Source organism: Miniopterus natalensis, chromosome 2 (assembly GCF_054644295.1).
Source record: "Miniopterus natalensis isolate mMinNat1 chromosome 2, mMinNat1.hap1, whole genome shotgun sequence".
NCBI lineage: Eukaryota > Metazoa > Chordata > Mammalia > Chiroptera > Miniopteridae > Miniopterus > Miniopterus natalensis.
In genome coordinates, this window is record NC_142082.1 from 72700065 (window position 1) to 72717468 (window position 17404).

Consider the following 17404-nt stretch of genomic DNA (forward strand, 5'->3'; position numbering starts at 1 on the left):
TTTAAGGGAATGCTCTTGCAAGTCAGGAGGGTGGTTCTAAGTCAATTCAAATAAGGATCAATTTCTCAAAACACCAATTCACCAAATTTATCAAGATAACATATGTCAAAAATAAGTTTATAGCCTAAGAAGGATGTAGGAAGACAAGATTCTTGGTTTCTGGGGCCTTAAGACTCTGTCCCCAACCTGTCTCCCTTTTCTACCCTTCAGCTGTCATTGGGGACCAGATTGTACTACATGTTGAATCTTGTCTATTTCTCCCCCAGGAAAACTCCCCCCCTTTCTTTCCCAGCTCCTCCCTTAGTTCCGGGCTTCTTTACCTTTATTAGGCCATGGATCATTTGGACAATATAGTGAAGACTACGGACTCCTCAGAATAATGTTTTAAATGCATAAAGTAAAACATACAGCATTACAAAGGAGACCAATTATATTGAAGCACAATGCCGCAGAAGAGCAGAGGAGCTGGGACAAAGATACTTTAAGCATTCCAAAACACTGTTATAAAAACAAGGTGAAAACTTGTGAACTAACACTTCACATAAATTGCTATAAACTTTAGACATCTTTTTAAATTTTAAATTTTTGGTAATTCTTCAAATGAAGGTAATTCATTGAAATTGGTGAATGAGGCCTGATGATATGTTGGAAAGTAGAAAATGACTTTAAAAGGATTAGAAATAAATATGGTATAAACTGAAATATTATCAGCTTATTCTTAATTTCTTAATTATCATACCTAATGATGGAGCTATGTTCAAAAGATTTTTATACATTGAATATATTCAAAAAGATATATATCCATTGATATATATGTATATATTACATATGTCTATATATAACCTGTCCTTTAGCTTCATAATGTCTTTATTTTACATATAAAATAACTGGAAAAAATGTTTGGTTAATCGATAAATGTGGTTGGTTGCATATTAACCTGCTTCTGAAATTTTCCTTCAGTAGGTAACATATGAAATAAACACACAACAGATCAGAAAAGAGATGTGCAAGTTCCCCTTAGTGTGACTCTAGAGCACCAGCCACAGCTGGTGCTATATAACTTACTGTATATCTTGTTTATGTCTGTCTCTCCAACTAGAACACAAGTTCCATGAGGAAAGGGGCTTTTATCAATTTACTTTGTTCACCACTCTATTGTAAGCACTTAAAAGGGTAATTGGCACATAGTATGAACTCAATAAATATGTTGAACGAATTAATGAATGAATACATAAGTAAAATGAGACAGTTTTTGTAAATCAAAGGCTGCTACCCTATTTAGAGAAGAACTCTATTTATGTAAAATATATTGCTAAATTCTGTATTGTTCACAATTTCTCCATATTATGTAACAAACACTCACACAATCTCATTTTTCTACCCTGGAGAATATACTGCACTTAAGGGACTCGGCATTCACTTGCTGCCATTTGTATATGTCATGTAACTTCTATTTGTTACTGCTGTTTAAAGAGTATGGTTAAATATTTTTATGAAAGTATAAATATACAGATTTTTTAAAATCCCCATCCAACGATATGTATTTTTGTTTTTTTTAATTGATTTTAGAGAAAGAGGAAAGAGGAGAACAAAATATCTATGTGAGGGAGAAACATTGATCGATTGCCTCTGTAGGTGCTCCGACGGGGGATCGAATCTACAACCTAGGTATGTGCCCTGACTGGGAATCCAACCCGCAACCTGAGCCACCCGGCCAGAGCAACTCATATGCTTTTTAATTGTATTACACTAGTCACAAGCAAGTTAAAGATATATCTTTTTATTTTCCAAATTAATATCTTAAGGATGAAAATTAGTTATTTGCTCTTAACAACATATTCTTCTCCATTTTCATTTCCATTCATCTAAACAATAATGACTATTGCAGTCTACCAGTGGTACCCAAATTTAGTCTCTTTTAATTTTGTGTATCAGTTTTTTAAATTGAACTCAATAATTGCAAATATGAAGTTGGAAGGGTTTGTAATACTGACTTCCATTGCCTTTTACTCTATTTTGAGGAGGCTCTGATATGTCTAGGACTGGTCATTTTGACTCAATAGTCTCTGTTTTCTATCGATTAATTGGGTACCAGGCTGTTGGTGGAATGAGACCTGGAAAAATTTTAGGCCAGATTTAAATAGGAGTAAGTGCTTGTTTTGTCTGAATACATTCATATTTGAATATTTTCGAATGAGGGAGTTATTTCCAATGATCTATTAATGATTTGTTCTTATCGAATGCTCTATATAGCTCTTTATTGTTCTCTGGCTGTTTGGGGATTAAGAGTAAACTGTGGAAAGATCAATATAGTATAAGTTTAAGAAAGGATTCCATAAAACATTGAAATCCAGGTGATTAAGACTTACCTCTATTTCTTTTCTTAATTTTTCATGTGTCTTATTTTCTTCCTCAAGAAAACAAGTTTTTTCAATTATAGATGCTTTTATAGTTGTAATTTTATCCTTTAGCTTCGTAATGTCTTCCTGTATGTTTGTAAAATTTAAAATATACAAGTCAAACAATGAATGATCAATATAAATCCAAGATTTTCAGTGTTTCTATAATTTAATAAAACTAGTCATATTTAATTTTTATAAATAAAATTAGAATATTACTTCCACAGGTATGAGTAATTTAAAGAAAAACTACTGTCTAAACAAACCAACCAACCAACCTTAGGTTTGAACATTTAGAATTAAAATCTAAATGAAGTAACATGCCCAGTAACAACTAACAATTGTCCAGCAATAGTGTAAAGGAAACTTGCAAGTCTCTAGCAAGACATAATAGATATTTTAAGTTTGTCTCTCCCACTGTCTTCAAAGAATAGTAAGAGAAACAGAAAGATGTATAAGTTGCAATTACTGATTCATATTGTTTGCATAACAGCACTAAGCATACTAAATTGACTTGGATTGGTCTTGATCCATTAGCTCAGAAGCTAGAGTTTCAACACTTTTGTGAGTCACACTTTCTGGAAAAAATGGATTAATTGTTCACCATGATTTTGTTTGATTATGCATTTTTATTAATCCACAGGGGATTTAGGGATGTTTTCTTTATGCATTTGCACATTTGGCATAGTTGTTACATAGCTCATGTACTTATCCAAGTTTTTTTAAGTTGTGAAAATAGTTTCTGAATCTCATTAAAACAACCATAGATATTTTATTAAGTTAATGATAAATTTATCACTTAATAAGTATACAGTGAAACCTCGATATGATGGACTAATTTGGGCGAAGGGGTGTCTGTTAAAGCCGAAAGTCCTTTATATAATAAAGTAGGTTTCCCCAGTGTGTTAAAAATTGACAAATTAGGTAGTATAGCTGTTTTTACTTATGTAGACATGTTTGTGTAATTAAAATTAAGTATGTATGAAAGTTTAATTACCCTGGCAAGTGTTTCTCAGTGGTTAGAGCATTGACCCATGCACTGAAGGGTCTTGGGTTCAATTCCTGGTTAAGAGCATGTAGCTGGGTAGCAGGTTTAATCCCTGAGTGTGGGAGGCAACCAATTGATTTGTCTTTCACATCGATGTTTTTCTCCCCCTCCCTCCCTCCCTCCCTCCCTCCCTCCCTCCCTCCCTCCCTCCCTCCCTCCCTCCCTCCCTCCCTCCCCCCCCTCCCCTCCCCCCCCTCCCCTCCCCTCCCCTCCCCTCCCCTCTCTCTCTCTCTCTAAAACATCAATGGAAAAAATATCTTGGGGTGAGGATTAACAACAACAACAAAAGTTTAATTTCACAGAAAAGTTTTCTACATGTATTACAGTAATTTTAAATTTATATGAATAGGTCTAGTAAGTTTGGGCATTCACCAGTCACAGCTCTTAAACAAACGCATACAGCTGGGGTGTGGCTTGGCCAGCAAGCGTTAAACTTGCTGCAGAGCCCAGCCATCATGGCTCAGCGAGTGAGCATGCACCTATGATCTAGGGGGTCATGGTTTGATTCTGGTCAGGGCACATGCCTGGGTTGCGGGCTCAATCCCCAGTGGGGGATGTGCAGGAGGCAGCCGATCAATGATTCTCTCATCATTGATGTTTCTCTCTCTCTCTCTCCCTCTCCCTCTCCCTCTCCCTTCTTCTCTCTGAAATCAATAGACATATTAAAAAAAAAAAAAAGACCTGCTGCAGGAAGTCAAACAAGTCAAGCCAGGAGACAACAGAACCAATTACCATGAGTGCTGTGGTGTGATCGCATGCTAATCATTCGCCAAACATTGTTTACAAGCAATGACTCTTGGATTTAAATATATAGACTACAGTTGTAGATATGTAATATTTATTTATGTTGATGAAATTACTACAGTGTTTTTTCCAACATATGGCCTATTGGCTAAAATTTGTTTAAAATAACTGTGAATAAAAAAAAAATCTGTTAATTTAATTACAAGCAAATCTTGGTTAAAAGCATTTTAAAATTAACAGGGTGGCCCGGCTGGCCTGGCTCAGCAGTTGAGCATGGACCTATGATCCAGGAGATCACGGTTCGATTCTGGTCAGGGCGCATGCCTGTGTTATGGGCTCAATCTCCAGTGGGGAGTGTGCAAGAGGCAACCGATTAATGACTCTCTCATTATTGATGTTTCTCTCTCTCTCTCTCTCTCTCTCTCCCTTCCTCTCCCTGAAATCAATAAAAATATTTAAAAAAAATAAAAAATTTTTAAATATTAAATTAACAGGGTGTTAATTTTCACATATGAGATATAGACCGGAAATTCTGCCTGTTAAATCCAAAGTCAGTTAAATCAAGGTCTGCAAAATCGAGGGTTTACTGTACATGAAAACAAAAAGAATAGCCCAGCCAGAGTGGCTCAGTTGGTTGAGCATTGTCCTGTGCACCAAAAGGTTGCCAGTTCAGTTCCTGGTCAGGGCACATTATCTGGGTTGCAGGTTCAATCCCCAGTTGGGGCATGAACTAAAGTAAAGGCAACTGATTGATATTTATCTCACATCAATGTTTCTCTCTCTCTGCCCCCCTCTCTCCCATCCTCTCTCTAAGCATGTCCTTGGGTAAGGATTTAAAAAAAAAAAAGAAGAACGAGAAAAGAAAAAGTTTTAATAAGTGATATTTCAAACCTGTACTTGTTTCATCCGGTTTCCTTCTGGATCCTGAAGATCTTGCCTAAGTTCCTCTTTCATTGTCTTTAGTTTTTTTACAAGATCTTGTTTTTCATGGAGTTCAGTCACAAATGACCATTTGCTTTCTTCCTCCCTCCAACTATCTTTATGCAATTTTATTTTTGCATAGTATTCATTATATCTTATCGTGTGTTCCTCGAAATCTTCTTGGGCTGACTCTATGTCAAATTTAAGCTTTACATTTTCTGTATGTAAGGATTTGATTTGTGTTTCCAGGTTTTCACACTGAAGTTTACTATTCTCTATGGCAGCATCTTGCTGATAAATTAGCTTTTCTGTTTCTTTAGTTTCTGCAGAAATAGATGCTTTTTGTTTTTCTAGCTCATGAAGTTCATTCTGTAAAATATTTCAAAATTATTATTATCAATTCATGATACTCAACATGAAAGTCATATTTCTATCCACAGTGTGTGTAGGAAATCACAACATAAAAAAATATTGATCAGATATAGAAAAATTGATGTATAATGGAGGAAACATTCAATAATGTAACAAAATTGTGTTATAATCTCAGAGGGGGCCCAATTATATCTTTCTTATTTTTAATGTTCATATAATTCTAAATATTAAAAATTTATCATTTGTCTTAACATTTTATATGTAAAAGATACTTTAGTAAGATATTTACATCAGAAATACACACTGAAGAAAGACAACATGATACAAGTGATAAAGCCCTGGGTTAAAAAATCAAAAGACCTAGGTTCTAGTTCCCTTACTATTATTTATAAGTTGGGATGATCATACATGGCAAACTTAATTAACCTATCCAAATCTCACTTTCTTCATTTGTAAAATGAGTATAAAGATGTCTACCTTACCTCTCTGGGCATTTGGGAATTCTAGTAATCTTTTTATCTTTTTTAGTTTTTCAATTACAGTTGACATTCAACATCATTTTGTATTAGTTTCAGGTGTACTGCATAGTAGTTGGACAATAATATACTTTACAAAGTGTTTCCCCTGATATTTCCAGTACCCAACTGGCACCTTACATCATTACAATATTATTGACTATATTTCCTATGCTGTACTTTACATCCCATGACTATTTTGTAACTACCAACTGTACTTCTCAATCCCTTCACCTTTTTCACCCAGTCCCCCAGCACCCTTCCCCTCTGGCAACCATCAGTTGGTTCTCTGTATGTTTCTTATTTTCACATCACCACTCTTCTCTAGTTCTCCCCACATATCTCTGGGAATTCCTTCTCAGTCACAACGGTTCCTTCAAATGCAGGTCTTCCTTAGGGTGCAGTCATCATAATTTTCTCCTTTCATTCTATATATATTCCTTGGGTAACCTTATCCATACTTGCATCTTAAGCTCCGTCTATGCTGATAATTCAAAAAACTTAAGTGGCTGCTGAGTCCTACACCCAGCTGCCACTAGCCATCTCAAATGCATCATGCCAAAAATCAGACTATCCCATTCTGTTCTCCCCTCCATCCCATTCTGTTCTTCCCTCGTATCAATGATGTACTGTCAGAATGATAAAACCTCAGTGACTTAAAAAATAAGTGTTTATTGCTCACATGACTGGAACAGTTGAAGTTGGCTAGATGTTGACCTTGGTTGGATTTGCTCAAATGTCTGGGGGTTGGCCAGCTGTTAGATGATTTGGTTTGGCTGACGGCCAGCGGGGGTCTCTTGCCTTTGCACCACATGTATCTTATCCTCCAGCGGGCCAGGGCAAGCATGTCCTTCTCATGATGATAGCAGATGTAGAAGAATGGAAGCCCAATTATGGAACAGCTTTTTCAAGCTTCTGCTCAAACAACATCTGCTCACATCCCAGCTGGTCACATAATGAAACTCACAGCCAAGGGGCAGATGTACGCGCACCCGTTACGGGAGGGCATTATAATCATACATGGCAAAGGGTCTGAATGTACACAAGGATGAAGAGTTGGGACCAAAATGAAAATTATCACACTCCTATTTTCACAAATTAACTAATGGTACTACTTTGGGAGCCATCCTATGTCCTTCCTTCTCTTTATTATCTAGATCTAACTGCCAACAGAACAACTCTGCAGGCCATCCTCCATCTTTTTTTCTATCTAATATGGTTATACTTTTTGAACACATAATTTTTGGAGGAAGTCACTGCACTAAAAAGCAGACCCAATCTATCCTCTTTCTGGCGAAGACAAGAGAGGGGAGTACAGCTAAAAATACAACATGCTGATGAATCTCAATCTTTATCTCCAGTTCACTTTTCTATTTCTATATCTAATAGACATGTCAACTATACATGTTCATAAAAGAAATTTAAATTTACACACTCAGCAAGTTCCTTCCCCAGTCTTCCAGATTTCAATAAACTGTACCACTTGCCACCTGAATACCCCCAAATCTAGGAGTCATTCTTAACTCTTCCCTTTACCTTACCCCCAACACCTTATTTACCTGCAAATCTTGCTGGTTTGGCCTCCAAAATAAAAGCCCAGATTCACTTCTTATCTATTTCTTTTTTTAGCACAGCCTAGCTTCTATTGATCTTCCTGTTTCCATTCTTCCCCCTGTACCTGAACTAGGCCCCATATATTAGGTAGAAGAATATTTTAAAATCATAAATCACATCAGGTTACTTACCTGTTCAAGATCCTTTAACAGTTTTCCATTGCATTAATAATAATTTCAAATAGCTAACATAGCTTACAGGGTCATCTATGCTCTAGTCTCTATCTACAGTTCCATCTTTCTCATATTTTTCTCATCCTCCAGACCCCTTTCTGTTTATTAAATATCCCTAGTTCTTTAAGGGTATTTGTAATTGTTCTAATTTAGAATTCTCTACCCCTGGCTATCACCTATTAGTGTGTTGTCTTTCACAACTCAGCTTTATCATTCATTCTCAGAACAGTCTTCCCAGAGTCAAAATATAATCACCCACCCTCCACCCCAGTTACTCTCTACACATTATCCTATTGTATTTCTTTTTTAACACATCAATCAATGGGGTAACCATCTTTTTATTTCTTTATTGCTGCCTTCCCTTACTATATAAAGTAAGCTCCATGGGTGCAGTAACCTTGTCTATCATTTTTTACCACCATCTTTCCAGCACCTGGCACAGAGCGGTGCTCAGTAAATATTTATTACCTGCATGACTAGTGATGCACGTGGGATGGTCAGGAATGGGGCACATGTCCTGCCAAGAAGATCAAGCTATTGACTCTATTGATTAATATGGGGACAGATGACATTTCCCCTGATTCAGTCATTATCTCTTCTTTCCTGGACTAGTGTAAAAGACTGTTTACTTTTCTTCCTGTCTTTAGTCAGTTCCTCTTACACTCCATTTCTCCTTCAATCCCTTTCATTGGAATTATATTTCTCCTATTGTTGCTGTTCTCCTTCCCCTTCACCTCACCTTCCCCTTCACGTCTCCTCCTTCCCTTTTTTGCCTCCCTCCCCCTTCTTCTTTCCTCTTCTCCCTCCCTCTCCCTCCCCCCCCCGTTTTTGTTTGTTTACAGATTAAAGTATACTTGATGTAAATAAACCACAGATACTTAAACTTTATGGCCTGATGAATTTTGACATACTTTTATGCTCATGAGACCATCACAATGAACACAATAGACATATCCATTACCCACAAAAGTTTCTTCCTACTGCTTTACAATACATCTTTCCCTCTTCATCTCTGTTTCCAGGTAACAATTCACCTGCTATCTGTCACTAAAGATTTGTTTACATTTTTGGGAATTTTATATAATTACACAAAATATAGAGACTCACTCCTTTTTACTCAGCATAATTGACTCATCCATGTTGTTGGATATATCAATAGCCTTTCCTTTTTATTGCCAAGTACTATTCCTTGTGTGGATATATCACATTTTGTTTATTTGTTCAACTGATGGGCATTTGGGTTATTTCCAATTTTCCAATGGGCATACACTTTTATTTCTCTCGTGTAAACAAATATCTAGACATTGGAGAGCTGGGTTATATGGTAGATATATTCTAACCTTTTAAAAAACTGTAAGCTGTTTTCCCAGGTGGTTACACCATTTTACATCCCAAATAACAGGGTCTGAGAGTTCTGTTCTTCCATATCTGCACCAACATTTGGTACAGTCAGTCTTTTTAAATTTAGTCATTCTAGTGGGTATTGAGTGCTATCTCATTATAATTTCAATTTGCATTTTCTTAATGATTAATGATATTGAGTATCTTTTCATGTGCTTGTCTTTTGTAATATCTTCTTTGATGAAATGACTATTGAAATGTTTTGCCCATTTTTAATTGCCTTCTTAAATAATAAAAGTTCTTTATATAGTGTAAATACATGTACATTGTCAGATATGTCTTTAAATATTTTCTGCCAGTCTATGACAACCCAAATTCCCAGAGGGTTGCAGAAAATATACTTCTCATTCATTTTCATTATAGTCTTTTTTAAAAAATATGTTTTTATTGATTACAGAGAGAGGAAGGGAAAGGGAGAAAGAGACAGAAACATCATTGATGAGAATCATCAATCTGCTGCCTCCTGCACTCCCTCTACTGGGGACTGAGCCCACAATCAGGGCCTGTGCCCTAACTGGGATTCAAACCATGACCTCCGGGTTCATAGGTTGATGCTCAACCACTGAGCAACACCAGCCAGGCCATTATGGCATCTTTTGAACAAAAACTTTAAAGAAATATTTGATGAGCCCTGGCTGGGTGACTCAGTTGGTTGGAGCATCATCCTGTATACTAAAAGGTTGTGGGTTCAATCCCTGGTCAGGGCAGGTCCAGGAGGGAACCTATCGATGTTTTCATCACTTCGATGTTTCTCTCTCTCTCCCCCTTCCTCTCTCTCTAAAAATCAAAAACATATCCTCAGTTGAGGCTAAAAAAAAATTTGATAAAATCCAATTAAAAAAAAGTTGTGTCCTATTTAAAATATCTTTGCAAATCTAACATCACTAGTCTTTTCCCCTGTTTTCTCCTAGACACTATGTAGTTTTAATTCTTACGTTTAGGCCCATCATTCATTTTGAGTTAATATTTGTATGTAGTATGAGGTGAAAATTGATATCACTGTTTTTGCATGTGACTGTCCTCCACTATTTGTTTTTTAATGAATTGCCTTGGCACCTGTCTTAGCTTAGACTGCTATAACAAAATACCATAGACTGGTGGCTTAAACAACAGATGCTTATTTCTCATAGGTCTGTCTGGAAGCTAGGAAGTCCAAAATCAAGGTGTAGCAGATTCAGTTCCTGGTGAGAGCCATGTTCCTGGCTTGCAGACAACCACCTTCTAGCTGTGTCCTCAAATGAGAGAGAGAGAGAAAGAAACCTCTGCGGTCTCTTTCTCTTCTTACAATCCCATCACAGGAGCCCCACCATCATAACCTCATCAAAACTTAATTATCTCCCAAATGCTCCCCCTCCACATGCCATGGGGGAAACACAAACATTTTGTCCATAACAGCACCTCTTTGAAATCAATTGATATATGTGGAGCTACTTCTGGACACTATTCTGTTCCATAGATCTGTATGTCCATCTTTATGCCATATCACACTGTCCTGATTACTGTACTCTATAATAAATTTTAAAATAAGGTAATGTAAGAACATCCAACATTCTTCTTCTTCAAAGTTGCTTTGGCTATTCTTAGTCCTTTGGATTTCCATATGACTTTCAGAATCAGTCTATCAATTTCTCCAAAAACAGCATGCTGGGATTTTGATCGAAATTGATTTCCAACTATAGATAAAATTGAAAGAACTGAATTTTCTGACTTGTGAAAATGGTATATCTCTGTGTTTATTTTAGTCTTTAATTTCTCTCAGCAATGATTTGCAGTTCTCAGTATATAGCTCTTACAAATTTTCTTAGTCTGCTTGGGCTGCCATAACAAAATACAATAGACTTAGTGGCTTAAACAACAGAAGTTTATTTCTCACAGTTCTGGAGGCTGGAAAAGGTATCAGCATGGTCCAATACTAGTGAGAACTCTTCCTGGTGTGTAGAAGGCTGCCTTCTCACTGGGTCCTCACATGACAGAAAGGGGAGAGGGAGCAAGCACTCTGGTGTTTCTCCTTATAAGGGCACTGATCCTATCAATACCTTTATGATCTCATCTAAGCTTAATTACCTCCCAAAGGCCCCATCTCCAAATTTAATCACACTGGGGGTTGGGGCTTCAACATATGAATTTTGGGGGGACATAAACATTCGGATCATAACACAAACCTTTTGTCAAATTTACCCCTAAGAATTTCATAGTTTTGATGCTACTGTAATTGATATTGCTTTTTAAATTTAATTTCTGACTCTTCCAATATATAGAAATACAACTGACTTTTATAGTTAATCTTATAAGCTTTCAAAACTCACTTATTAGTCCTAACAGCTTTAAAAAAAAATAGATTTCTTAGCATTTTCTAAATATAATCATGTTTGTGAATAAAAAGTTTTACTTCCTCCTTTCCAATCTGGATGCCTTTTATTTTATTTTCTTGCATGATTGCAGTAGCTTGGTCCACGAGCTGCAAAGAATGAGAAGAAGTGGTAAGAGTATACATCCTTGCTTTGTTACTGATCTTAGGAGAAAAACATCCAGTCTTTCACCATTAGGAATAAAGTTGGCTGTAGAATTTATGTAGATGCCCTTTTTTAGACTGAGAAACTTCTATTCCTAGTTTGCTGAGAGTGTTTATCATGAATGGCTGTTTTATTATGACAAGTGTTTTATTACACATCTAGAATTTTCCTTCTAAAACATAAATTTAATCACTTGCTTCCTTGCTTAAAGGAAACTACCCATCACCTTTAAAGTAAAGCCCAAGGCGGGGGAGGGAAGAAATAAAGTAAAGCCCAAGTTTCATACCTTGGCATACATCTCTCACCACTTCTCAAAACACACTTTATGCTATAGCACCACTGAACTACTTATAGTTCTATGAACATGCCAATGCTATTTCAGGCCCCTATGAATTTTCTCAGATTCTTTTTATTTGGAATACTCTCCTTCTCACCCCCTAACCCTTAAACCTGTCCCACATACCCAATCATTCAAGTGAACTCTAACTGTCCTTTAAAACTCAACTGAAGATAACTTTCTTTGTGATCACTCCAGTGTTAAATCTATATTCATGCCGCTTTTGTTGACACTGCCGCCCTTCACGCAACATGTGTTTACTTCTTTGTCTCCCTCTTCAAAAGATAATGAGAAACTTAAAAAGTGGACCATGTTCAGCAAAATGCTTAATAGAAAGTAGGCCCTCAATATAAGTGAAATAACATCTGTGAAACTGCCATAACAAAGTACCATAGACTGGGTGGCTTAAACAACAGACACTTATTTCTGTTTAAAAACAGAAGTGTTTCAAAGAGAAAATTTCTTTATAGAAATCAAAGACATTACTATTTTATATCATATTCTTTCGTAAACATGTATTGTTTTCTAACAGTGAGTAATGCAATGCAAATATTTATAAGAAATACATATAACCATGACAGTATAATTATCATCATATCTCTGCTGATGCATTAATACCTAAAGCCCAGTATAAAAATCCAGTCCTATACTGTCCACCAGGGCCCCAGCAAGGATATCTTATGTAATGTTTACAAGAAGTAATTAATTTAATCATCATGAAAACCTTATAGGCAGGACTTATTATTATATCCATTTTAAAAAGGAGAAAACAGAAGCACAAAGAATTAAACCATGGGGCTGGAAGTAGCAAATCTTGTCTTTCAAACTAGGCAGTTCATCTCTAAAACCTCTTCATTTCTAGGAGATATTTAATAAAAAACCTTTACAAAGCACATAGTAAGGGAACTGTTTCCATTTTGCTTTTTCAGCTACACCAACAGAATATAGTTATTTAATTATGCTGCATGCAAAAACCAAACATGGCTTTGAGATTCCCTGTAGTGAAATTATAAATACATTATGAAATATAAGAAACACTGAAGTGTTCCTTATCTACTTAAAATGTTCACTAATAACTAGTAACTCAAAGCCATAGCTTTCTAAACACTGGCTTAAAACTTAACCTTCCTTAAATTCAGCATTTTAGGAAAAAGTATCAAATAGAAGTGAATTTCAAATAATTCTATGTGACACATTGGGTTTTATATGCTCATACTACAGTTGCAATGACATTGTTGAATATTTGTATACTGGGTATATAAAATGTTCCACAAAACTGGAATACTCAAAGAGTTTTCATTTAGGGATAAAAGAATAATTAAGAAAGGGATAAATATAAAAAGTATGGGTTTAAAATTGACTACCCAAATTAAGTATTCTCAATAAATTGTTGCTAATTTAATGTAGTTTTGAAGAAAATAAAGACTCATTTAGAAGACAGTATGAAACAGATTACCTGCAAATGAAACAGAATTTTTTTGTTTTTTTCTATTTCTGTTGTTTGTGATTGTTGTTGCTTTGCAACTTGCTCTACAGCATCAGTTAATGAAGATGTGTCTTGCTTAGCCAGAGCTAGACAAAGGAATAATGTACATAATAAAAATTTAAATGCAAATAAGTCATGTTTCTTTACTCAAAGTCATTAAAAATGTAATGTTTTTTCATAAATAAATTTAGGGTTGGTAATTTTCCTTTTCTGACTATAAACAAAACCAAAATCAAAAGCCATAATAATAGACAATTCAAAATAGCCTACTGCAATGTTATACCTATTTCTTTATTGAACAGTATAAATATTTTGATTGTCCCAATCGTTTTTATCCAGACCACTAGCACACATACTATAATTATACTGCCACCATAGCAACAATATAGCAATTATAGTTGATGAATTTTCATTATAGGCCTGCATTTTCAGGTTGTTGTACCTTTTCTAAATACTGAATAAGTTTCTTCCTGGAGAAATTTAACAGCTTCCCAGTATTCTAATTTTCTATAAATTTTAACACAATTACCCTATTCCGTACTTCTTTGTTGCTGCTTATGTTTTATTTATTTAATATTGCTTCATTACCGTCTTCAGGAACTCCTTGGCTCTCCCTTTCCTGGTTGCCTGACATTCTTCTGTGCCTCTTTCCCCCTTTTTGGTTCACCTTCTTTATTCCTACAAAATAATCAATGGTGATAATTTTTCACTTTTCTTTGTTGTTTTTTTGTATATCCTGGTGATCCTAAAAGTAAATTAAATGCCAAATACTACATAGGGATGTCAATAACATTTCATCATTAGTTCCAACAATTAAATTGTAATTGGTGAGAGATTTTTGGAGGAAAGTAGATCTGTACTTGAATCTTGGTTCTCCTGCTTTTCACCTTTTATGATCTTGAGCAAGTTTTTTCACTTTTTTGGTCATTGGTGTCCTCATCTGTAAAACTGCACAGGGCTGTTGTAATAATTAAAGTAATATCTATATAACATGCTCAGCACAGTAACTGACATACTCAGTGAGTAATTAATTACTATGGATTAGTAGCTGGTACCTCCAGTACTGTGATGAAATGGATTCTACAACTATAGCCAGAGTCAGGGAGAAACAGTGCCAAGTTGGATTAGCAATTTCTGCCATGGGTATAGGATGTAGAAAATGTAGCACTCCTGTCCAGTGCTATTCTGGCCAGAGTAAGCCCTGTGCAGCTTTAAAATCATACTTTAATCTCTTCTATATCTAGGAGTAACTGATAAGATGAAGGGGTATTCTTCTTTGAAAGATTGAAAGGGTTCCTACCTCTACCAACACAGCAAGTGAAAGCTGGGTTGGCAGTTAGGAGAGTCCCCTGTTTCTCCTGCAAATCATATTGTCATCTCCACAATCTGCCTAAGACACTGTAGGCCTTTTTCCCATTATGCCTCACATTCCTGTTAACCCCACTCGCAAGAAGCCTAAGGCCCCAGGTCATTCCTAATCATGAAGACTCATCCTTATTAGGCTTAGTAAGTCCCTTAATTTGGTATGTTACCCACTCCCCAACTACTTTGTATCCCTCCACTGTGACCCCTAGAACTCCTAGTCCATCTTGAGCAAAATCGGCTCCATATTCGACCTCTTCAGTACACTTCTCCTTCACCTTTTTTTCTGTTAGAACTCAAATCCTCAGAGATACTGCTTTCTCATCCTCAAGTCACTGAGTCTGGACGTGAGGCATTTTTCCTGATCTCTGTTACTACTGCCAAACTGTTATCCTCTACTCTCCCTAAAATGACTTAGTTTCTTTGGAGTTCATGCCATCAGGCTATTATATAAGCTTTGCCCTTCCTTGCTGCTGTCAGTTGACTTCCAGATCTCTACACCTCACTCCTAGATTACAGCATCGAATTTACTATGCCTCTATTACTACTCCTCTTATATTTCTTTGGGATTTCAACATCCACACAATACCTTGACCTCTTAGTTCTTGGATTTCTGCTCTCATCCATCCTCCCCAACCACCCACAGGTTATAACTACACCTCATTCACAATCTCAGATTCAAACTCTTATTTTTCATTTCTAGTTCATTCCTCCAGCATTTTGACTACAAGAGCTGTTCAACCACATGGACTCTTCCACATTTTCACACTCCCTCAGCCCCTCATGTATTCACTTCACTTCTTACCTGGCTTAGATTCCTTAGCATTCTCTTATGGCTCTCTCACTGTGCTATTTCCCTGGGAAAATCCCAACCAGTTGCTTTGCTTATGCTCCAGTTGCTGAAGTGCCTACAAACAAACAAACAAACAAACAAAAAAAACACCTATTCTGTAGTATCATTTTAAATTCAAAACTATGTGTGTCAAGTGGACCACTGACACTAGGTCATTAGGATTCACCACATTTCACAGATATTTATTTCACTCCTTCTCCTCTGTCTTCAAACCTCCCATATCTTCCCTCTTTTAGCTGAAAATCCAGCTACTTATTTAACTGAGAAAGCAGAAAAATCAGAGAGGATGGCAAATCACCCCATTTACCAGTCTTCCTGCACCAGTACCTATATCTAGTCTATCCTTCTCTTGCAATGAATAAAGTGTCCTTGCTCCCATCTAAGGCCAAGCCTCCACTTTTGTACTCCTCTCTCTTCAAGAGCATTAATATTTCAAATGTTCTATCAATAGAATTTCCTTCTTAACTTAGTCAAAGATATTGTTCTGAAAAGCCTATCATAAAATCAACAACAACCACCCTTCCTTTACCCTACAATCCCCTTCAGCTATTTCTTTGTTCTTCTTTATAGCCAAGATGCTTGCTGTCCACTCCCTTTCCTATCATACTTCTTGAACCAACTTAATCATTCATCACTTTACCTTTAAAGTTCTATCTTGTACACCTGAAACTAATATAAAATTGTATGTCAAATATAATAAAAAATAAATGTAAAAAAGATAGGCAAAGTTGTGCTGCATTAATAACCTCAAAATCTCCCTGGTTTAAAACAATGAAGGTTTTTTTCTTATGATGCTATATGTTAATACCAGGTTGGCAGGGAGGTTCTTCCCATCTAAGGGAACTCAGGCTGATGGAGGCTCCATATTGATAAGAGTTTCCCCAATCAACATGGCAGAGGAAAAGAAACATGGCAAGTCCTGCTCTCAAAGTCTTCTGTCCAGAAATGGCCCACATAACCCCTACTCACATTCCATTGGCCAAAGCCAGTTTGTGGTCACACCCAAGTTTAGATAATAAGGAAATGATTTCCACTATAAACCCAAAGAGGAGTGGAGTCAGAATACCAACAAACAGCCCTACTAACAACCACAACCCTATTGCTGGTCTTTTTTTATGGAGAGCCATATGCCTATCTCTGCCAGCCAGACTCAGGATGCCAGCATGCTCACACTTGAGGCATTGCAGCCTAAGGCGAGTTCACTTGGAAGAGACTGCAGATGGATATGACAGGACTTCCTTATCCTATGTGTCTTGTTATCAACAGGGCCTTTATAGTATCTTTTCTGGGTTTTCAGGAGTAGAACACAGATCTGTAACAACCCTTGTTTTCAGGAAAATAGCAGTTGAACATAAGCTAAGTGTGTGGGACTTTCCCTTGCTGGTACATAGAGCTCTGCAAAGGGCAGGGATGTTGGTAGGTGGCAGAAAAAGCAAATCTGACTACGTTCTAAATATATACCCTTAACTACTGTGCTGTACCATTAAAAAACAGTCTTTTATTCTTTTAAGCAATGTAACCATTAATACAACAAAAAGTGAAACTCAGTTTTCATTCTCTCATTAAGAATCATTTGAAGGCCTGCTTGAAAGAGCCTAACCACAGTTCTATAAACTCTCAAGTAGCAATAAAATGAAAGTTTATGGGGAAAAATAAAAAATATCTA

The 17404-nt window shown here is 36.3% G+C and overlaps 1 protein-coding gene across 5 annotated transcripts in view; it reads right to left on the reverse strand.

The window, feature by feature from the left end:
• The window catches only part of CCDC122 (coiled-coil domain containing 122), a 28395-nt gene that overhangs the window by 2667 nt on the left and 8324 nt on the right, over window positions 1-17404 (reverse strand). For 2 of the 5 annotated variants that reach the window (XM_016205422.2, XM_016205423.2), the window contains 5 exons: window positions 15691-15793; window positions 14112-14201; window positions 13494-13609; window positions 5083-5481; window positions 2370-2486 (listed from right to left, as the gene is read on the reverse strand). In XM_016205422.2, coding sequence (XP_016060908.2) covers window positions 2370-2486; window positions 5083-5481; window positions 13494-13609; window positions 14112-14157 — 678 coding nt within the window. In that variant the 5' untranslated portion in view covers window positions 14158-14201; window positions 15691-15793. Of the gene's footprint in view, window positions 1-2369; window positions 2487-5082; window positions 5482-6681; window positions 6879-13493; window positions 13610-14111; window positions 14848-15690; window positions 15794-17404 lie in introns of those variants that run through there. The other 3 variants (XM_016205424.2, XM_016205421.2, XM_016205425.2) reach the window with 3 other exon arrangements.